This window comes from Chinchilla lanigera, unplaced genomic scaffold (assembly GCF_000276665.1).
Source record: "Chinchilla lanigera isolate Chin_1 unplaced genomic scaffold, ChiLan1.0 scaffold00005, whole genome shotgun sequence".
Lineage (NCBI taxonomy): Eukaryota > Metazoa > Chordata > Mammalia > Rodentia > Chinchillidae > Chinchilla > Chinchilla lanigera.
Genome location: NW_004955406.1, coordinates 16,426,524 through 16,449,589, shown reverse-complemented (window position 1 = coordinate 16,449,589; position 23,066 = coordinate 16,426,524). Strand labels below are relative to the sequence as shown.

The window sequence follows — 23,066 nt, the reverse complement described above, 5'->3', positions numbered from 1 at the left end:
TCTTACTTGGCACCCACTGACAAATGGCCACATGTAGAAAAATGGATTTGATTTGTCTTTCATGACTTGATTCTATGATTATAAAAGGTATATATTTCTGTTAAAATATTAGCTATGTATTTTTCATTTTTATTTTTCTTTACTGCATTGTATCTCTGTTTCTTGTGGGTGCCTGTCCCACTTTGCATGGCCATCCTATTCATTCTTTCATTTATTAGTTCATTCATTCATTCATTAGCAGGTATTTTTGGAGGTCTGTTGCTCAAAGTGTCAGAGATAGAACAGTCAGCTAAACAGATGAGGCTTTTGAAGTTTTGTCTCACCCTAATAGTGGCTACTTGTCCTTTCTGGCTTTTCCTTCTTTCTAACAAAAGTATCCTTTATGTATGGTCTTAGGAAAGCTGGCCTCATCCTTTCTCAGCTTGGGGATCTCAGCAGTTGGTGCAACGGACTCCTCCAGGAACCCAAGATAAGCTTGCGACGCAGTGCCCTCAAGTACCTGGGCTGCCGCTACAGTGAGATCAAGCCGTACGGGCTGGACTGGTCAGAGCTTAGCCGGGACCTCAGGAAGACATGTGAGGAGCAGACCCTGAGCATCCCCTACAATGACTATGGTGACAGCAAAGACATCTAGCACCATGAAGCCAGAAAGTGGCTGCCCCAATAAAGCAGGAGACAGAAGCTGGTTTGTTGAATTTTTAACGTTTTTTAATGCAACATCAAAAGCTCCACAGGCAGCATGGAGAGTGATTCCCTCTCCCTGCAGAACTTTTTCAGTCTGATGTTCTCCATCTGCATGATCAGTATGCCTGCCAACCAGCAGCTTCATGCAGCACCATCTTTCCTTAGAGGGTTACTTTGGATTTGTTTTGGTGTTAATTTGTTTCATTCACTTTTTTCCCCAAAAGGGTCATCAAAATGCTCAAGAGTCTGTTGTGCTTTCCATGAAGGGTCTACCAAGTTGAGGTACCTGTGCTCACTGAATTCTTAGGTCCTTTGCACTTGGGGACACGTGAAGCCAGAAAGCTACACCTTCCTCATGTCCCAATTTCAGGCATTCCTTAGGAGACATCTCACTGTAGGATCCTAAGCCCTGCTCCAGGAAAAGACACTGAGAAAACTGGGGGAGAGGTCTCCTGTCTATGCCTCATGGCTTTCTCCCAGGCCTTCCTCTGGCCGTCTCCACACCGAAAAGGTGAACCTAGCTTCCGTTATAGGCCCAGTGGGCCTCCTGGGATTTTAGGTCCTCCCTCTTATTCAGGTAGGACCAGAGCTAAATCCCCCTCCAGCAGATCTCTGCCCTTTCCTCTGACCAGCAAGATCTTTGAGAGGCAACAAGGTGCCACCTGTCAAACCTGCCTTCAGAGAAGTTTGCCTGGGAAACTAGTTAGCAGCCCACATTCTAGGAAGTAAGAGGAGTTTATTGTTTTAAAAAACCCATATGCCTCCTTTGGATGAACTTCTCCAGACCACCAATCTACATCCAAGATCCTGAGTATTTTGTAGCCCCTGTGCCTCTTACCTTGGGTAAAGAAGGCTTGGTTAATGTTTGGTCTGGGCCAGAAGTCCATACATCATGTCAGTGTTTCTGAGGACTAAAACTATCCTTAATGCAGCATCAAAAGACTATCATTAGTCTCAAAACAAAAACAAGAATGAAAGCAAAATACTTCTGTCCACTTTGCCACTTGCTAAATTGCTTATTATATCCCTACTTTTGCCAGTTATTTCTCTAGTCATCATCAGCAGGAGGAGTCTGTGATTGTCACCCCTCTGTTAGTGCCCTCTGATTGCTGAGAGTAGCAGGGCCTCTGTGGAAATAAGCACTAACTGAGTACAGTGAAGGACACAGGGTACCACTTTTACCTACTATCTGAGCATTCCCTGGTGGCCTACTTAACAGGAAGTCCACCCTTCCAGAAACAGCCACAGCCTTCCTGGGCCATGTCACCCAGTGATGGCCTTAGTTGTCTCCAACTTGCTATCAACCACCCTGGCTTTGACCAGGGCTTCTCCTCTGGAAACACATGACGAAGGTTAGGAAGGAAATGCAGGACGTGTAAGGCACTCACTGGGTCTTATTGATATGTGGTGAGTAGAATAATGGCAGACAATGTTTACTGAGTGTTTTCTGGGTGTCAGGCACTGCTGAAATCACTTTAAACACAGTATTACTGATTTCTCACAAGTCCCTGAGGAAGGTACTATTTTTGTCCACACTTCAGTCATAAGGAAACGGGGCCAGAGAGGTTACTCAGCTTCCCCTAAATCCTTCCTGCTCTATCTCCCTGAGCAATGGCATGAGTTTTCCCTGTTGAACTCCAGAGCCCAGGACTTCAGCCACCCAGTGATGCTCCACACTGTTCTCAGCACAGCCTGCATATGCCTATCAGAGCTCTGGGCTCCACAGAGGACCTGCCCAGACAACTCCACTTTTCCCAGCCACCCAAGCGAGATGCCCCTCATCCCTGGTGTAGTGGAAGGGGGAGGATCCAAGCTTTGCCCTTAGACTTGGTACAAGGCTGCCCTTGGTCCTAACAGCCCTGCAACACATGGCCCCACCCTCCAAGGACTGAGCAGGAAACCTGGGATGTGGCTGAAAGCATGGGTCGGTCTTGCTGCCCTCACGCCCTCTCTGCTGCTTTCCAGAAAAAGATGGAAAGATTGATTTTGTTCTTTCTAATAAACCTGCCTCAGAGATTCCCCTACATCTTGAGTGAAGGACAGCAAAACTTGTCTATCCTCCTTGTGATCAATTCAGGGGCCTCAGCTAAAGTGCCTCATAGGGACAGTTTGTCATCCTTGCCAGAGAAGAGGATGCAACAGGCCAATTGGGCAGGATCTGGAGCATCATCTCCTTGCGGCTATCGTTTTAACATTTAGACAAGTCTATGCTGAAAATCACATCTTGATTTTGAGTGGGAGGATAATGAGGCTGCCACTCCTTCTTGTCCCAGCAGTAGAAAGATGGGAGCTGATAGTCCAGGGCAGAGGGATGGGACATGGTGTGTGATAAGGATCACCCCTCTGTTACCTCGGTTTTGTTTTTATTTTAGCATACTGTGTTACTCTCCCCTTTGAGCGTTGTTCCAGACCCTCCCAAGTCCTTCTTCCCCTCTTTGATCCACTTTTGTGTTTTTCCTTTGCTTTTTGTGTGACCTTCTTTTCCACCTGGCTTCACCATGAATCCTTCCCTCGTCCTTTCTCCTCCTTCATTGTTAACCATCCCTTTGTGTTCTCCTTACTACCTGTGTGCACGCTACCACTGGGTCTGACCATTTTCAGGACAAGACAGCCAGCATGAATTGGGGAGGGATAGTCTAAGGATAGTTGCACAACTAACTGGAGGATTTTATTTCCCCTTGGAGAACACTTTCAACCACCCCCTGCCAGTATTTCTCAGTTTTTACCTGGAGGAGGACATCCTGGTTAGAAAGAGTGAAGGCACTGAACCAGTATTAAACCTCAAGTTTTAAAACTGCCAAACAGGTCTTAAGGGAATCACTTCCATTCACCAACACACCCCCAGCTCCAGTGTTCCTTTGAGACCTCTGCTGTTTCCTCTTGAATGTACCTGAACCACTGTAATAGCCGTAGACCTATAATGAGTGTGCAATCATTTTCCATGGAGTTTGATCTGTTCATTATTTTTAGTTAACTGAACTTCTTGATATTCAAATGTCCTCTTGAAAAACTAAGTGTGAAGAAAAACACTTTACTACTGTAAAAGGAAGAAGGAATATAATGTGACCATCTTCAAGTATAACAGTGTTGTTTAAGAGAGAATTATTGTACGATTATAAAAATGAAGTAATCAACTAAATAATAAACAAAGCTGTTAGTAAACGTTGAGTATGTTTGTGTTATCTTGCGTCTTCATAATCTGAGTGATCTGGCTGGACTTGCTGGAGAATTGTGAAGATTTTAAATGTTATGCTGTATATCCAAAATATATAGGTGTAAAAATCATCTTAGTTTAAAAAATATCAGATTTTTCATAGCTGATTATAAGCTTACTGTTACGTGGTGATAGGTCTCACATTTTCTCCTCCACCTCCTCCAATAAAATGTACTTATTACATATCTGCTATATTCCAGATACTATGCATGATGTAGAGAATACAAGCCTATTTTTTTAAATCAGAGCATGGAATTTTATGGGGAAACTTAAACACTGACCCTATCATTGCAAGGGTAAAGCCAACTAAGATAAAAACATACAGGATGCTATGGGACTTGCTAGAATTCAAACTTTGGATTTCTAAGATGGATGCTAAGAAAGGTCCTCCCAGACATATTCTTATCTTGCATTCTGTAGAATCACTGGAGATAGGCTGAGTATTATGAAGTGTCCCAAGATGGGTAGTCCACAACATTCCATCTCCTTCTTCCTCTGCACAGTGTAACTTTAGATGTTAGCTTGTTTGCTACCAAAACATGTGATTCCGTTTCAATGCTTCAATAATCAGATGTTAGAATCCTGGAGTTAATGCACGCTTCTGAAAAATGATGATCAAAATCCTAGTCCCTGACCAAGCAGGAATGATTAGAAGATGAAGGCTGTGGCATGTTTAAGCCATGCCCATATGTTCTTTAATACCTCTCCATCTAAAACTGTGTTCTACTGCCTACCCCCTTAAATAGGGACAGGTTTATCCCACAGATGATGATGAAAAGGATGTTATGTGACTTTTAACTCAGAGTCACAAAAGCCTTGAGGCTTCTGCCTCCTTGGGAATTCTTGCTGTTGGAGCTCAGAGCCATCATATAAGAATTCTAAGGCTACCATGTTGAGCCTTCCATAGTGGAGAGGCCACCTTTAAATACTCGAATCCAAGGTGGGACAACCTTGTTCTACTACTTTGGAACTACTTTGGACCCTCAAGACCAATCCTTCTACCACCAAGGAGCTTCCATCGACGCTATGAGGAGGAAAAGAATCACCTTGCCAAACCTCTCTTGAATTCCTGAGCCCCAAAATTATTCAACAAAATAAAATGATTATTTTAAAATCATCAGTGAGGTCTGCTAAGTAGAATCCGATTGGGGCCAACACCGTGTATTGCATACAACTAGTGACAGAGCACCTGCCTACCCTGGGCATGAATTCACCATGGCAGCAAGGAGGAGGTGCAGCGTATCTCTGTCACCAATTAGGCAAGATTTTGATCCATCAAAGGAGAGTAGATCGAAAGAATGGAATGCTGCATATCAATGCTGAGAGGGTAAACCTTAAAGTTTTGGAAACATTAGAGAACATCACTGCAGAGTCAGAGAAAGAAAGAGATAGGAGAAGCCAATAGGATAGGGAAGAAACCCTGGAATAGAAGAATTTCTTCCAATAACTTTATTTTCTGTCCTTCTGCATTCACAACTTCATGGGCACAAATGTGCATATTCCTCGGTTAATATGTGCCAAGGCACTGTGCTGAGCACTTTAAGTGTACAATATTTCTCAATTGTCATTGCAATTCTGAAATGAGTACTCTTAAGAGACAGGAAACAGTGTTTGACAACCTTTGTATTATTTGTCTGAGTTCAGAGCTACTTGAAAGTGCAGGTATTTTGACCAAAGGCTTTTCTGACACCAATCTTTGCACTATACTGCCTCCACCACTAACAAGTTCATTTTTAATTTAGTTGCCTAGAAAGGAATACTCTTTCCACTGAGATTTATGTGAAGTAATGCTTAGTTACCCTCTGTTAAGCAAGGAGAGAGGATATAGTGGGCTCAATGCAAACCCACCACTTCCATTAAAAAAAGGTTCAATGTACACGGTATCATTGAAGGTGACTGGATCATGTGGGCACTGTACTTACCATTAGATTCACACATTGGTGAGTTTAGTAGCTGAATGTACCAGTAGGTGGGGCCTGGTTGGAGGTGGGTCACTGGGAGCACGAACTGGGAGAATATTTGTTCATATCTCCACTCCTTTCTCTCTCTTTCTCTCTCTCTGCTAGATCTTCCCACCATGATGCTTATGCCTTGGAGCCAGGTGACCAAGGATGGAAACCATGAGCCAAAATAAACTTCTCCTCCTTTCAGTTGTGGGTTTTGAGTATTTTTTCCCAGTGATGAGAATGTGACTAATACACATGACCTATTTTCACAGCCTGAGCACATTGCCACTTCTTGTTCATTTGGCTTGGCTTTGGGTTTTATGGTTTTGTCTGTTACATGACAGTAATGCAGAGCCTCACAATGGTGAGTCTAGCTCTGTGTGTTTGAATTTGCCGTATGTTGTGCCTTAATGGTTCTTGTGAGCTTGTTCTGTTTACTTTATGTGTTCAGGTCTTGCTCCAATACTTGGATAAGAATTTGAACAAGAAAGGTCTGCAGGAGGACCTAGCTTGACCTATAGCCCATCCTTGAATTCAATAACCTCATGTTTCCCAACCCTCTTCACACCATCAGCTCTTATTATATATCATAGTGAATCAACCAATTAATTGTATAATTTCAAGTGAAACCTAACTATATAGAATGAATTAACAGTTTCTCTTGATATGCATGAGAATCAAGGATTTCGTTCATGTTTATACTAGTCAGAGTGAGAAAAAAAATAAACTTCTTTGTTCTAAGATTTTGCAATGTATGCTGTAATTAGATTGATTTCATTAGAGATGGACAGGTTTTGACATTATGTTCCTTCACCAGAACTGCCTTTTGTTAGAGTCTATGATACGCCTGCTCACATAGGGTACAAATTAGTGTAATTGAATCCTTACTACCTTTCCCAGTAGGAGACCCTCATCCAAATTCTGCGCCTAATAAATAGGAGCAACTTCCTTTGTTTCCGCTGATCCAAATGTCAAGTGACCCTGAGGCTACTGTTGTCCAATGAGTCAGAGCATTCTCTTAACCTATCCACTTAGAAAGGAAACTACCCCAAACCATGTCCTTGTGGTGTCCCTGGACTTAACTGCCTGTGCATGAAAGCAAGGTTAGGCATATATACCTTGCATGCCTAATTGCCATTGAATGTAACATGGTAACATTTGTGCTCCTCACCACTGACTTGCCTCTTAGTTCTCAGATCCATTCCTTGACATTCTAGACCTTCTTTATTCTGCCTGAATGACAGAAAGCAGACACTTGTAAAGTTCACCTCCCAAGCTCCTTTCAACAGGCTAGCTGGGGCCACTTAAGACACTCATGGAAGATTATAAGACAAGATGAAGGGCGGTGTCTCTAGCACCTCCTTCATGATTTCTGTTTTTTATGTGTGTCCCCTGTTCCTTCAAGGAAGGTGCTGCTTCTGGATCTTTCTAATCTTTGGGTTGTTGCACCATTCCCTATATGCCTTTTTCACTATCCAAATCCTTTATAATTGGTGTCTCATTTTAAACTTCCCGGATTAAATTACCTAAACGGGGTTGTATTTTCCTGGCTAGGTCTTAATTAACATATACTTCAAACAGAAATTATTATGTATTATCTGACATTGGAATTTTGTAGCTCTTTATAGTTTTAGTGATAATCTGGAAGATGAAATTTGCTGCAAATATAAATGAGTTTCCATGAACCCTCTGATTACAGGGATAGAAAATATGTTTCCATGTGAGTGCTAACTTTGATCAAGTGATAGTGGATGCCTACACAGTGGACTTGAAAACAATTCTGACAATGGACCAGCACCTGGCAGGAAAGAGTGACAAGAATCATGACCAGTGAATAGCAGGATTAAGGAAATGGTGAAGAGCTGGCTGCATGCCACATATTAAGCTACCCTGATTAATAGGAAGAGAATAGGAATAAAATACTATTCCTGTAGAACACTATAGGAATCAAGACTAAGAAGAAATTGACTGCAAATACATCATATATTATTTATAACTTATGACATAATGATGAATATAAATTCATCATGCATTGATAACAGTTAGCATCCATCTGGTGGGTTCTTCTCTCAGCCCAAAAGAATGACAAGGTAAAGAGTCAAAAGAATACTGAGCAAAAGTATATATTGTAGAGTGAAAGCAGAAAAAAATATTTATTGTGAAGCAGAAACCAAAAGCTCCAAGCCAATGAACCAGGGAGGCAGCCCAAAGAGGTTTGTCAAAGGGAACTTTTTGTCTAGGGGTTTTCATACCCAAAAAATGACATCTCAGCCAACTTCTGATCAACCCGTAGGGTTACAAACAGGAAAATCTGACTCAAGAGTGGGCTCAGGATAGGTAGTACATTATTTTGGAAAACACCATTAATTGCAATGCTAGACAGAAGAAGAAACTGTGTGAAGACAGAAGAGAGGTGTGAATATCTTGTTCCTGGGAAGAAACTTCCACAGATCTAATGAGGCTTTTGTTTTCTGAGGCCAGGTGTCCTGGCCTTGGTCATGGACATATCCATCACTGAATCTTTCTCATGCGCTCTTTGGCATGGACTTTCCCTGGCTTCCTATAACTCCCTTTGCCAGGGTCCTGCCCATTACCCTCTTCCCCATGGGCCAGCATCACTCCAAGAAATCTTCTCACCCTCCCACAAAGCTCTGCTCATTTTTCTTTATTGTTTGGTCTTTTTGAGACAGAGTCTTGCTATGCAGTTTAGGCTGGGTTTGAGCTCACTTTGTAGCCCAGGCTGGTCTTGAACTCACAGCAATACTCCTGCCTCAGCCTACTGAGTGCTGGGATTACAGGCATGCGCCACCACGCCTTGCCTGGCTCTATTCCTTCTTGACACATTCTTATTAGAATGCTACCCAAGCTTTAGAAAGTGGAACCTGAACCCACACACAGCTGAGAATGGTTCATTCTCCCCAGGTCTCTTGTTATCTCTGTGCTTTAATAATGGAAGTAAAATGAGAACCAGTAACTCATTTCTGAGGTTACCTAGCCCAATTATTACAGGACCAATTTCACAGCATAGCACTTAACTTTTCTGAACTGCCGTTTTTCTAATTTCTAAAACTAAATTTTAAGAGTCTTCCTAGATTTATTTTGCTATCTAAGATAACACAGTAAAAAGGATTTCATCCCTCTCTGCAGTGTATCAGTTAAGCTCTGGCCAAGATGTAAACAGAGAGAATTTAATATAGGGGATTAGCTAGTGCATATAACAGGATGAGGAAAGCAAAAGTATTTGAAACACATGTATCTCTGAGATATGACAGAGGTTTTAACAATCATGGTAGAAAACAGCACCGCCCTTAGATAGAATAAAAGGATGAAAGGAGGAGTTTGGTTTACCAGCTATGAGATGCCCTTGCGGAGAAGAGGGTATTGCCTAGTGCTGGAACTCTTTTGGGAAATGAGGTTGGTATTTCAAGTGCACAAAAATGATGGAGCCTGGACCATTCTGCTGCTGCCGTGTTGAAGAGCCCTTGGCAGTGTGATGCCAAAGGGAACAGGAAGCTCATGGAAGGGAACCAGTCTCGCCCCAATTTCTTCAGTCCCGTGTCCCTCTTGCGCCCCCTGTTGACAAAACTTAACATGAGACTGTCTGACAGACAATGAAACAACTTTTCTAATGCTCCAACAGCAGCATTAGGAGCAGAGTAAAGAGAGTGGGTTTGAGGAGAGACACAACAGCTTGCTAACTGCTACAAACAGCCTAAGGATTAAATCAGACAATACTTTAAACAACACCTGAAACACTTCCAATAAGTTGTCAACAATACCGGTACTCTTGGTCCCTCTTTACTGTTCCTTAGACACTAAAATGGAACTGTATGCTTCACCACTATTGTTAATTTCCAGGTTCATTTCCTTAACAACATGGTTGAACAGCAAGAAAACATGCTCCAAGTTCACATTATGTGTCTTTTTGATTATGTGCCAAAAATCCTGTTGAATCTTTGACACAGAATTTTCTCAAAGACGTTTTACTATTTTATACGAAATGTCTTCAGTTGCTGAAAGAACTGCTATGTTTAAAAGCAACTAATGTTTCCTAATCACTTATTATGTGCTAGGAGCATTGTAAGTACATTTACATTGCTTTTCTTGTCTAATTCTCTCAGCAACACGAGGGGAGGATATCACTATATACATCTCATAGATGAGGAAAGTCAGAAATTCTAAGTAACCCCTCTCAGACTATTTAGTATAATGCTCTGCAATGTGGCAATGTGGCCCATTTAAATAACTTGTCCTTCTATAGCTGTTCAAGATGGTGAGAATACTAAACTAACAGTATTTGATTGAACAGTTTTTTTCTTTGTGTCAGTCACTGCCAGGTAGAAGCAGTGACGGAGTGTATGCCTATGCACTGCCAAAGCTTCTGGGGATAGGCATCTACGGGCACACAGAGCCTCCCACCTCATATCTCATTGGATTTTGGTCTACAGTGACATAAGAGTCAAAGTATATCCATCATTCCTTTCTACCAGTGTGACCATATTCTCAGACAGATCATCCCATCTACTTGGATGTCTAGACAGTTATAGAGTAGAAATGTTCTTAACATCTATTTTGATCAGTCCTGTCTATACCATGTTAACTCCTGACTGGGAAGGTCTTTTACTGCACTTCTGATCAACCTTCCAAACATTCCCAGTCTTGGGTACCAGACAGAGGAGGATGTTTTGGTCCTCTCCCTGTAGCCTCTGTGTCCCTTGGCAACTAGGAAAGGATTGGAGAAGGTCTGCAATGGAGGTGTTGGTGATGGAGTTGAGTGCAGTTAGGCAAGGAGGGGGGAACATAAAGAAAGGGTATTTGGTTGCCACAGCAAAGCAGCAAACACTCAGAGAAGAGGGTGTGGCCCAAGACTTAATGAAGTGCCACTGGGTTTGAGCAGCAACTGGAATGTCTGAGTGTAGCTGAGTTGCTTCCCACAGAGCTTGGGGCCAGGCCACTAGCAAAGACTGCCTGTACCTCTCAGGAATGCTCAGGATGAAGACAGGAATGGAAAAGACCAACAGGCCTCCCAGGTGTAGGTTTTCCTACCACTGGCCGCAAAATGGGGGCCTCCCAGAAGAAATTTGGAAAACTCCTCCAAGAGCCAAAAGAGGCTTGATCTACAAATTATTTCTTTCCCCCAAAACTCTGAGACTGACCTTTCTCAGGGGATGAGGAAACACTTAGAAAGCCTATCTCTGCACAAGTTCACGTCTCTCATTTCCTTTCCTCTCTGACCTTTTCGAGGCGGCATTGCCACTGCGGAGAGATGGACCCAAGATCCAAGGCCCTCACAGTTTGATCAAAGAGAAGACGTGTGTTAGCGGTAGGAATGTGGATGGCAGTGGATTGAAATGTGGAAAGAGGCTGGAGCCAGGAAAGCTAAGGCCACAAATACGGTGAAGGGCTGGATTTGGCAGGACACTGAGGGCTGGGATTAGAGAATACAAAGAAAGCTTGAGGTCAGAGCAGAGTCATGTCAGAAGCTCAGCAGTTAGACAAAACATTCTTAGCCAGAAGATTCATAGAATACCTGATAAGAACGCAGCAGTGAGGTCACCTGCTGGCCGGCTTTCTTATAAGATGGGAGGTCTGGCTCTCCTGGAGTCTGAAAACAGATACTGCTGGAATCTGATCCGCCTTCACCCCCAGACCTTGCACCTAATTTCCTCCCTCCAGACTCAACTCTTTGATTTCCTGTTTCATCTTACTCTAAACTTTAACTAATTTAAATGTACATGAACTTTAACTGTCTAAGACGTACATGAACAGAAACTGAAAATAAGAGAGGAGATTTTGAAGACATCTGAAATGTTCATAGGGTAACGTAGGTCTTTGAAAAAGAAGGAAGGAAATCTGTTCGTTAATAAATAGTTATTGACAAATACAAATACGTAATGATTGAGCTCCAGTGGTACTATGGGAAAGGAAGTCACAGGAACACTTCAGGTGCCATGGGCTTTGAAGTCTTACTGTGTTAAGTGATTGAATGTGCAGAAGAACCTAACAAGTTGAAACTCATCCCTCCTTTTACACATAGGCCCTAAAAGATGCTTTCATCGCTTCAAGGCCTCCATGGGTCAAGATTCAAACCAGATCTTGATTCTGAAGTCTGCACTATTCAGTGATGACCTGGGAACAAATGGGTGCCCAGATTGCCTACAAAAGATGATTAGAGAAAGTCAAAGTCTGAAATATACAGACACTTCGGTACCTCTGGAAACTTCAGTTATTGCTAGAGAGAAGCCTCTGCCACCCAGGCCCTCTTTATTTACTTCATGAATGTAAACTGTTCAACTCTGAAATTGTTCTGTACGATTATGGGTTGTTCAATACTGAGTGTGTTGCCAAAGGCAGAGCTCTGGGACATGTTCTGGCAGTAGAATGTTTTTCTGCAATAATGGTTAAATTACATTGTTTTGACGACATAGTTTTTTTATAAAAATTTTCCCTCCCTTAATACTTGGAATCAGGGTTACATACTATTTTATCTGGGGCCTCAGATTGGAACATGATATTGTTTTAAATGAAATTATACTTAAAATATAACACAGAGGCCATGCAGCACTCAATTGTGTAACTGTGGTAACTGTGTGTGTGAGAGACACTACATACACATAGAGACAGAGAGAGACACACACACACAGAGAGAAACATTAGCTATATTATTAGAATAACTCATATGCTAGGCCAAAAAGTAGATAGAAACTGAAAAGTCAGCCAGTCACCAGACCTACTCTGCTTTTTTTCTTGGTCCTTTCTGTACCATGGATATTTCTGTTTCTTAGTTTAATAATACTCACAACAATCATTTGTAAAGTGCAGTTCCCTTCATATTTGTTTTAACAAATAATGTCCAAATTGGGGATTATCATTGCTCTGTTTCACAGGAGAGAAAATTGAATTTAAGCCTTTACTCACCTTACTCTAGATCACCCAATTTAATCTTAGGCCAGACTGCTTTTTGGTCCCTGTTAATCTTGCCAGATTAACAGTTTCTATTACTTTTTTCCAACTTCTGTAGACTCCTTATCTACACTTGAGATGCGCATGCACATTTGTTAGCTGGCATAGTGTGCCTTAACACATAACTGCCTGAAAAACCCTGAGTTGAGGTTCACCTGAGAATGAGTCATTTGGTACTATGCGCTCAAAACTTACAGTCCTCCGTATTGGCCTGTGTTCCTACCACCTCATTAATTGCTGTTAAAGAACAAGTCAGAGCACAGAGCTCCAAGTGTGCACATGACCATTTATTCCTATGCCAAACACTCAAATAAAACATTGTTTTTTAATTTTAATTTTTATTAGGACATGTTTGCAGTACATAATAATTACATTCTTTGTGGGGACCTGGTACATGTACATAATATACCTTAATTCTTTGATGTCACTTTTCCTCCTCTTCCCTCACCCCTGTTCATCTCCTGCTCCCCTCCCCATTTAGAAAAGAATCATCTCCCTGTTTCCTCTTATCTATCTTTTATTTTTCTCTTTATTTATATTGTGGGTTTCTCAGGTAAGAGACATGGTACAATACTTAAACTTGTGTTTCTGATTTATTTCACTTAACATTATGATCCTAAATGACACCCTTTTTCCTGAAAGTGACTCACATTTATCCTTCTTTATAGCAGAGTAGTTTGTGTATAAATAGCACACATCCATTCGTCTACTGATGGACATACAGATGGCTTTCAAGAGTTACCTATTGTGAACTGTGCTGCTGTAAACATGGGCAAGCATGTACCACTGTAGTATGATATGTTCAGCTCTTTTGGGGCGATACCTAGGAAGGGAATTCTATGTTGAGTGGAATTGCTATTTTGAGTTTTTTGAGTAATCTTCATACTGATTTGTATAGTGATTGTACCAGTTTACATTCCCACCAACAATTTAGAAGGGTTTTTTTCCCTCAGCCTCACCAGCACCTTCTCTTCTTTGGGTTATTAAATCCATAAAATCTTGCTGAGTAATCAATTCAGCATCTTTCAATGTGTCATTATCACCTTGTGAGGCAGTGCCAGAGAACCAAAATATGAATAAGATAGCATTTCCAGGACCACCATGTGGAAATGTGAGGAGTATCCTGCCCAAGGGTATCTGGTCCAAAGGATAAATGGGTCAGGACCTCCAACTCTTGCTAATGTGATCTTCAAGCCACAGTCTCTGAAAGTGGTCTACTTTACTCTGGTAAAAGGATTCTTTTCCCTCTAATTCTCACAGAAGTCACCAGAAGGTTTAGGGAAACCCTAAGCTTCCCTTTCAAAGAGTTCGCAGTTCTTAGTGGGGAAAGACACAAAAACATATTTAATTTTTTAAAAAGTCAAGTGTATTGATTATCTAAAGAGAGGAAAATGAGGGGCCTCAGAAATAACAAACCTCATTGCAAGAATGATAAAGGAAGCCCTCATGAAATTGGGCCATGCACGCGAGGAGCTGCCGGGGACTTGAGCACTGCAGTGGGGACTTGAGCTGGGAGACTTTCCCTCCACAGAGCGATGGAGCTCAGTGTGAAGGGTGGCTGTGCTGAGTTTGATGTTCAGTGACACACAGAGCCAGCAAATGCATTTCCCTGAGCAGTGTACAACCCCATGAGAGCTGCACGGTAGCAGGAATGCCGCAGACTCAGTGTACAGGATGAACCAGAGGGCAGAGCAGTAAACAGGGAGCCTTACTTGGAGATGTTACTGTGGGCCTGCCCAGGAGGTGCCTCTCGCCTGAATCAAGGGACAGTAGGGCATCTGTGAAGGAGGATGGTGGCTGTGAGAGACAGGGAGGTGGTACAGGGCTTGTGTGTGGGCACTGAGAAGCTCTCACTCACTTCCTTCACCCACCCGCAAAGCTCAGGGATCTTCCCTGCAAAAACTGGCACCCATACCCAGCCCAGGACACCCTTCAGCCCTACCATATCTTATTTCCTTCACAGCACTTTCTGCCAGCTGATGTATATACTTAAGTGCACACTGATTGTCTCTTTCAACTTCTCTTCAAGCTGTTTGAGGGCAGAGACTTGCTCTGATTTGCTCACCACCGAATCCCTAGTACCTGTTCAACATAATTGCTGGATAGAAATTTGTTGACTGCAACCATGATGTTACCAGCATTTTTTGCCTCTCTAAGGTCAAAGAAGTCCAAATGTAAAATGTACAGCTTTGGAAGACAGTGAGTTTCTGAATACTAGATTGATGTATAGTCAAATAGCACAACTTGCTGAATGAAATGTTGTAGTGAATAATATGGTTTTGTGAGGACCTTTGAAAGTGTCAAAATTTATATAACTAATCTCTGTCCTTAGGAAATGGAATGTTCTAGCATTGCACAATGGGTTGACCCACAGACTCGAGGGCTAGAGTGCAAATCCTGGCTTTGCGACTTCATGGTGGTGCCACCTCAGGCTCTTTTGTACCTCTCTGATATTTCTCACGTTTCATTTATGTGAAGTGGTTCACTGCTGCTTAGTCAGTGTATGATTTACCCAAATTTAGACATCGGTTTAACTGTCTTCTGTTATCTATTAGATAAATTATGTATAAGTAGGTAATGTCAGTATGGGGTATTTTTTTCCCCTTTTGATAGTTTGAGGCTTCTGTAGGTATAACTTTTAGATTTTTTTTAATACATTGTTTTCCTAAGGCACAATAATATAAGCCAAAACATCTAAGTGAGCTTGATGTAGACTTCTGTCAGTCATGAGATGTGTGAAGCATGATTTTAAAAATCATGCCCAAAGTATCTTTTAAAAGCAAAGTGTGATACATGTGTAATATTCTAGAATTGTGCTGACCAATATGGTGGCTGCTAGTTACATGTGGCTATTTACATTTTAATTATTGGACTTAAGCAAAGTTTGAAAGGAATTCTTCTATCTCATTAGTCACACTTCAAGAGCTAGATAACAACATCTGCCTAACGACATGGCCATTTCACTGGATAATGCAGATGTAGAACCTTTATATCATTGCAAACATTTGCAGTGGACAGTAGTGTTCTACAAACTGGAGAAATTCACCAGTTCTATTGTCTTTTAAAGAAAATAACCTGCTTCCGACATAACTAATGCAATTTTCCAGGTAGATAGCAACTTAGTTTACAAACATTCTTTCCAATTCCAAAGTTTTTCCTTAGTTGTTTTGTTTTCTTCAGTGCTTAGCTTTACCACTATTACCTCACAAATTCATTTTGCTTCTTTCTGAATCGGTGGGCTAGAACATCTGGCAACCAACCACTCCAGGGTCTCCATCTGCCCTAACTATCCTGAGAAGATAACGGGCAATGGCATCCATCTCAGAAACCCTCCAGTGTTAGAGTAGCAAGGTGCTTTTGAAACTATGAAGGATATTTAGAATCCACAAAATGGCAGTTCCCTCCAATCTCAAACTTCTCGAGAGAACAGCTTACCCCATGCACAATGATAAAAATTAGGTATTTAGGCTAAATCTCAGAGATTAAGTATATGACTATTTAGTTTAGAAGACAGGGTCCAAATTCAGATTTATCAGGCTTGAAAGCTTGAGCTTTTAGTCCTTGTAGCTCACTGTGCTGCTCTCATGGATCGTGGGCTACCAATCCACCCTATATTGAGATCCAGAGTGCATCACCCTTGCCCCTAGCTTCATGATGGCAAGTCACTGATCAGGGTAAGAAGACGTGAGCAGTGTTGAGTTGATAAGCAGTATTTTCCAACATAGAGCCTATTTGACTTTTTGTTTTGTTTTGTTTTTTTCTGGTACCGGGAATCGAACTCACGACCTTGCTCTTGCCAGGCAGGTGCTGTGCTGCTGAGCTAAACCCCCAGCCCCTATTTGACTATTTTTAAAAGCAGTCGGAGCTCTCTTACAGGTTAAGTGGCTGTTGATTCATTTCCACCAAAGTCATTACTTGGAAGGCATTTGTGTCCTAACACTAGTCGGCTTTGTATTTAGGAAACACTCAGAGTTGCACATAAATTGTAGTATGGGGAAATTTTCTAACTTTGACAGCCTTTTGTAAGATTGAAATATGGCTTGTATGTTTATAAACATTTTTTAAAAAGACAGCTGGTTTCAGACAGCAGTTACCTAAGGAGAGAAAAGGCAAATTGATACAGCATGATTGGTAGTCATTAAAAAGTCAACACTCTCCCTTTATTTACTTTTTTGCATTAGAATAAGTGACTTTTATGTGGACAAAGACAAAGAAAAGGAAGCTTGTCTATATTAGATTATCCTTAGAAGAAAATTTGATTTGAAAAACATTAGCAAATTGCAGTTACTCAGAACTATTGCTATTACTCTGAACTGTCTTTCAGAGCTTAGAAATGTTTTTATTATATTCATTTGAAATGCTAACCAGATTAGACTGGTAGGTTTCTTCCAAGAATGTAACTCTGCCATTGTCATAGCAGTTCCGACAAACACTTAGCAATGTAACCTAAAGATCCAGTGTGGCAGGATCAGAAAAAAAAACAGCAGCAAGAATAAATGTACCAAATTACACACACACACACACACACACACACACACACACACACACACACACACACTCCCCTCAGTGCTCTGGCCACCATGATAGATTCTGCCCGGCAGTGTCCACTCAAGCCGCGATAGTTTCAGACTACAGCAGTCTTGACAATAATCATCTATTCTCTAAAATAACCCTGCCCTTTTCCAGGACAAATATCCAAGGCACATGTGGCACTTTTACGGGCATAGATAATCATGTGCCTACTATTGGGAAATCAAAATATCAGGAGTTCAGAATCAGTAGTCTTTTGGGGGTGACAAAAAAAGAGATGACCCAAAGCCGGTTTCAGAGGTGCACTGGGCTATTTCTAAGTGTAAGCCTTATTTCCTGCCCGCCCCCCTTGGTGCTCCTCATCACCTGGAAGGCCTGAATCCAGGAGCAGCATGTCTCCTAGCACACGCATGACTCATTGTGTCATTTAAGTTTGTCAGTCAATGGAAACCAGAAGTCCAGAATCTCTGTCCAGGACACTCCCTGGGGAAGCTATTAAGAAGGAGGCAGCCTTGCCAGATGTTTCTGTCCAGCTGTCCTAACTGGCATGTCCAGGGGCATCTGCTTCTGCTCAGGGCCGGGCATGAGGAGAGGGGCCTGGAACAGTGCTCAGAAAGACTTGCCTTCTGTCTTCCTACAATTTGCTGTGGACAACAGGCCGGAGAGGAAACAGACTCAGCTACTAAAAAAGCCACAAGGAAACCCCAAGGCTGTCACTACCTTAAAATAAATAGGTAAGAAGGTACTAAACTTTCCCATTGCGACAGGACCTGTGTTTACTCTTGGCTGTAGTGAGATGAATATGGGTTAGTAGAAAACGTATCACACTCGGGAACACAAAATTTGGATTCCAATCCCAACCTGTACTTAGATATAGAACTTAAATTCTCCAATAACCTGTCTGACACCCATTTTCATTACTGTGAAGTGGAAAAAAACAAAACTTTTCTCATTCTGCTTAGCTTATGGGTAACCATAAAGCATCGGAAAGTACTTTGTGGCCATTACAAAAATGCCAGCTAATAATCTTTTTTACTATAAAATGTTTATTTTTTAAAAGCCATAAACCTCTCTCCCAAGTTCCAAGCTTATGTTTCCACCCACTTTGCAAGACTTTCCACATGACAGGTGAGCCGAGACGCCCACGTAGCCCTTCAAGCAGCCAGGTAGTGCCTGGCACAGCCATACACCTTGGCAAGATGATCGCAGCTGCAGAATCCTTCTCAGGGAGCTGAGCACTGCTTTATACAACATTTCCAATTAATTGCCTGTTCGGTCCCCAAACCAAATTTATGGAAAAATCAAATGTATACTCTTCTTGTAATGGTCCTTCTGGATCATTTTCTCTATCAGTAACAATTATGGTTATAGGCTGCAGAGGTTTCATATTGGATATTTTTCTCCCCCTCTCCCCTTCTTTTTAATCACAATTTTTCTTTTCCTACACCCTAGAGCCCCATAGACCAAGCTTGAACCTAGCGTGGTCATGTAACCTGGAACAATGTTCTTCCCCACACTGGTCCTTGGTGTTCTCCTCTGTGAAGTGAGAACACATTACTTTCAGATCTGTTGTGGGAATTTGATAAGATTTTGTTTCCCAAATGCATGGCATACATTAGGTTACTTCTACCTTCTAGCTAAGCTGAATGCCTCACTGACGTTCAATAATGTGTCACCTTTCCCATTCTTACCTCCATTACTTTCAACCTTGCTCTTTGCTTTCTCCCTGACCTTATTTTTGCCTAACAAATCACATGCATCCTTCACTGACCACCTTCCAAAGCAGGGAATGCCTGTTTCCTCTGAACTACAAATTATTCTTGTAGACTGTTTCACAACTCACAAGGCAGTTGATATTACTGCCGAACACTCTTTTTTTTTAATGTGTCAACTCTTTTCATAAATTTTCATGTTAATCTTCTTTACACATTCAGTTTACTCAAAAACTAGTCTTTAAATAGCTTCAGGGAAAGATCATTTAACCAATTAACCAACGACTAATGTCTGGACCTGGCACAAACCAATGGAGTGATTCAAATGGAATGGAATGATTTAAACACAGACTAAGACACCAAAGACACTTCATATTTTATGTGCAGATTTTTTTAATGAACATCTTATAATCTTACAAAATAACTGGCTATAGCTGTTTTACGTTACAATACAGTAGATCAGCTTCTTTCACTATATTTTCAATCAAACTATCCCCTTGGGTGCTAACTGACACACTCAATAGCGATCGCACAGAAGTGCCAAGTCCAACGCTTTGTAATGGAGGAAAGGGAAGGAGAGATCCCCCCGCCTCAATAGCTTTGTGCTTCCTTATTTCATTGAGCTACCAGTTCTCCTCACTGAGACATCTCTTCTGTGTCTCTTTGATTGGAAGCTGTAGAGCCAGTGAGCAGAGTCAGCCACCCCCAGGCAACATGAACACCAGACCCCTTACTTACTAGAAAAAAGAAAAGATTGAAGAGATTGGAAACAAAGAGACAGACGAGCTGTGGGAAAGACCCTCAATGGCTCTGAGAGTGGATAAGACCAGAAGAATACAGGTCACTGCACAGAACAAGTGTAGGCTGTTGCCCCTGGAATCTGTGACCATGATGTCTTAATCCTTTGACTTTGTGAGTGGCTTGAGTTCCTCAAAACACTCGGACTTGGGGACAAGGACTGAAAGAACATGCCACCTATGAATGTCTGTAGCTAGCTCTAGCTGAGTGGCTCTCAGCCTGATGGGCTTTCCCCACACAACAAGAACTGTCCTCTAGTCTTTTCCAGAGCAGCTGTGAACTGCACATGTTGTCAGTACAGCGCAAGATATTTTAAAATGAAGGACAACACAGGGATGTGGTCCTTCTTACTCTTATGCAGAGACTGAACAGAGACACACACGGGTGGGCACCCACCACAGGTTCTGTGTTCTTGGGGAACCCGTAGCCTTCCTGAACTGGGCAATGTCTAGGAGAGCTCTTCTCGTCCCTCAATCGGAGGCAGGATTGCCCAAGGCAGAGCTTGACACATGCCCAGGAATTTGGATTTGTTCCCCAAGAAAACAATTTTACAATGTGTTTTTTTCATTTTTGTTTTTTTAAAAATAGAGACTCTAAACTTTTCCACTGTCCTTTCCATTTTATGTCCTATTAGGATCCCAGAAATAAATGCTTCTTGTCTGCTCTGGGCCACTAAATGTGACCCAGACAATGAATGTTAGTTAGCATGTAGTTTCCCCTATGGCCAGATATGGAGGGCAAGAGATTTCAGATGGGCAAACTTTGCTCTGCCTTTTCCCCAGTGACTTTGCTGTCCTCACTGCAAGTACAGATAAAAAGGTGTAAAACCATATGTTCATAATTTAATTCTAGAATAACATCCTTTCCTACAGAATAGTGTGGGTACTATTTTGTCGGTAATGCATAATATTTTCTTTTCCTTCTTGCAAAGCCATTTCTTCCACGTAGAAGGGAAGAGTAGAAAAACTAGTCAGAGTGAAGAGCAGATGACACAGAGAGATCGAAGCTGAGCTCTAGGTTTTACTGCTCTTGTTTTCCATTGGAGAACTAACGTTGAAGGAAATGAGGCTCATTGGTCCCTCCTAAGATGATAAGACAGGGTGCAAAGTTGCACCCTTTCTTTTTTCCCCTAAGGCCTAATCCAGAAACTTACAAGAAGACTGCAATAAGACCACATGCAAAAAAATAAAAATGAGTCTGAGATACAGAGAGAGGAAGGATTAATCTGTTCACTTCTAGTGCAGCCCCTCTGCTGACTGAGGAGTAAAGATAACAAAATGGATCCTACACAGCTGAAATTCTTCTTTCTTCCCACAGAGTGTCACCCTTGCTCCATGTATTTCCAGAGCTTGCCCAAACTCAAATCTCTGGGGCACAGATTGTATGCATTACTCTTGCATAGAATTCACCTCAGACCCTGCATTGCTCAAACGTCTTCTTTGGAGCTTTGGACTTGAGTCTCCTGGACTCGTGCCATGCTCTTTCTCAGCCCTGATTTATCCCTGACCTCCTACCTCTCTGTGACCTCCTTTGGCTCCTCCACTCTTGCTTGTTTTTTCATCTCTTCCCATCTTTCTCCCATGTCATTTCCAAAACATTACTCCTCAGAAAATAAACAACTGGCGATGTGGTTGTGACTGATGGCCAGGCACTGGGGCTTCTGACAAGGAGAGAGACCACAGGCTAAGTGTGAAGAATGTGTTAGCTCCTATGATCCAGGTACTCAGAGAATGAACCTTCATGCAAACTTGCTCACTGACTCGGGGGCTGACAGCCGTGCCTGGAATAGCTACATATGGGAGTGGAGAAAACCCTGGGTCTCACCAATTCCAGCTGAGAGTTCTAAGAAGTTGGGAGATGTTAACAAATTCTTTTTTGGTAGATATTCAAAAATCATTTTCTAGTTCTTCTGGACCCATCAGCCATGGGGCACTAACACCCAACTTTCTGTTTTTCTTGGTATTGTCATTCCAACTATCACCTCCTGCTATCTTTTTGACTGGTTCCCAAGTCACACAGATGGTTGGCTGACATGTTAGCATTCAGAATTCCACGTTTATCTCTTCCTGGTTCTTTCTCCATTTCCCATTCAACCTGCCAATCCCTACTCATAAGAAGATGGCAGGAGAAATTGACTTTCTGTTCTCAAAGCCTTAACATCCACCTTGGACTTGAACTTCACAGCAGCATGTGTGGAACAACGGATAATTTTTAGCTTAGTAAACAGCAAAAAATATAATATATAATATATTTATATAATTATGTTTAAATACTTATAAAGAATTAATAACTAACCTCATTATTTAAGAGAGACTACATAAAAGAAAGGGGAAGGGCCAATTAGAGCAGACAAGCCCTGAAAGATGACAGCCCATTTGAAATGGTTATTAACAGAGTGACCCTGGCAACTTCTCTTCTAGTATTTTGATAATGGTTTGCTCACTGGGTGAGGCTGAGTAGTTGACAAGGTACACAGTGGGGAGTAGAGCAAGAGCTGAGGATGGGGTTGAGTAGAATACAGATGGGAGGAGGGTCCTTGTTTATCCATCACATCTCTCCCTTCTCTGTTAATCAATCGCCACATTAAAGAAAGTGTTGCTATCATTCTTCCCTATTTGAGCTACTGGATGCATTTGTTGGCACCTATAAATATACGCTTGCATTTGTGAAAAGATCCTTCACACTGTCTACTTCCTGAATTCTGTGACCTTTCTTCCTTCTTCACCCTTTGTCTCCTTCCTCAGAAACTTCTCTCTCTGACTGCCTCCAGGGCAGATGAGAGAGGAGTCCAGTCCCACAGCTACTGATTTTCTTCCGCCTTGGGGTCTCGGCAGGTGCATTCATCCTGGTCACAGTCAGCAGCAAATGGAGTCACCTAGGGGAACGGAAGAGAAGTTGAAATAACCCATTCTTAGCAACAAGCTTCACAGTTTTGAACCAGCTTTCACTTCCTCCCTTGGTCCCAGAGGAAAGGTGGGATTATCTTATATTTGAAGTTAGCTCTGGGCACTGTCACTTACACACCTTGTCATTTGGGAGGAGGAAATCCTTCCTTGCTTCACTCTCTTTGTAAACAGAGTGAGAAGAACAACAGCGACTACCCCCAGGGAGTGTTTGTAAGGTTTAAATAAAGTGATGAATATAAGACATGTATATATTGCCAGATATCCATAACTACTGTTAGGAATACTTTCACTATCATTGTTTCTGTTGCTGTTA

The 23,066-nt window shown here is 41.9% G+C and overlaps 2 protein-coding genes across 6 annotated transcripts in view; one reads left to right on the top strand and one right to left on the bottom strand.

Annotated features, from left to right (window-relative positions):
* Astn1 (astrotactin 1) overlaps positions 1-3,852 on the top strand; it is a 296,448-nt gene extending 292,596 nt beyond the window's left edge. For all 4 annotated transcript variants that reach the window (XM_013520987.1, XM_005374905.2, XM_005374906.2 and 1 more), the window contains exon 23: positions 397-3,852. In XM_013520987.1, the coding sequence (XP_013376441.1) occupies positions 397-634 (238 nt within the window). In that variant the 3' untranslated portion in view covers positions 635-3,852. The remainder of the gene's footprint in view (positions 1-396) is intronic.
* A 15,572-nt stretch (positions 3,853-19,424) lies between these two features.
* The window catches only part of Pappa2 (pappalysin 2), a 262,402-nt gene continuing 258,760 nt past the window's right edge, over positions 19,425-23,066 (bottom strand). For both annotated transcript variants that reach the window (XM_013520972.1, XM_005374904.2), the window contains exon 23: positions 19,425-22,722. In XM_013520972.1, coding sequence (XP_013376426.1) covers positions 22,648-22,722 — 75 coding nt within the window. In that variant the 3' untranslated portion in view covers positions 19,425-22,647. The remainder of the gene's footprint in view (positions 22,723-23,066) is intronic.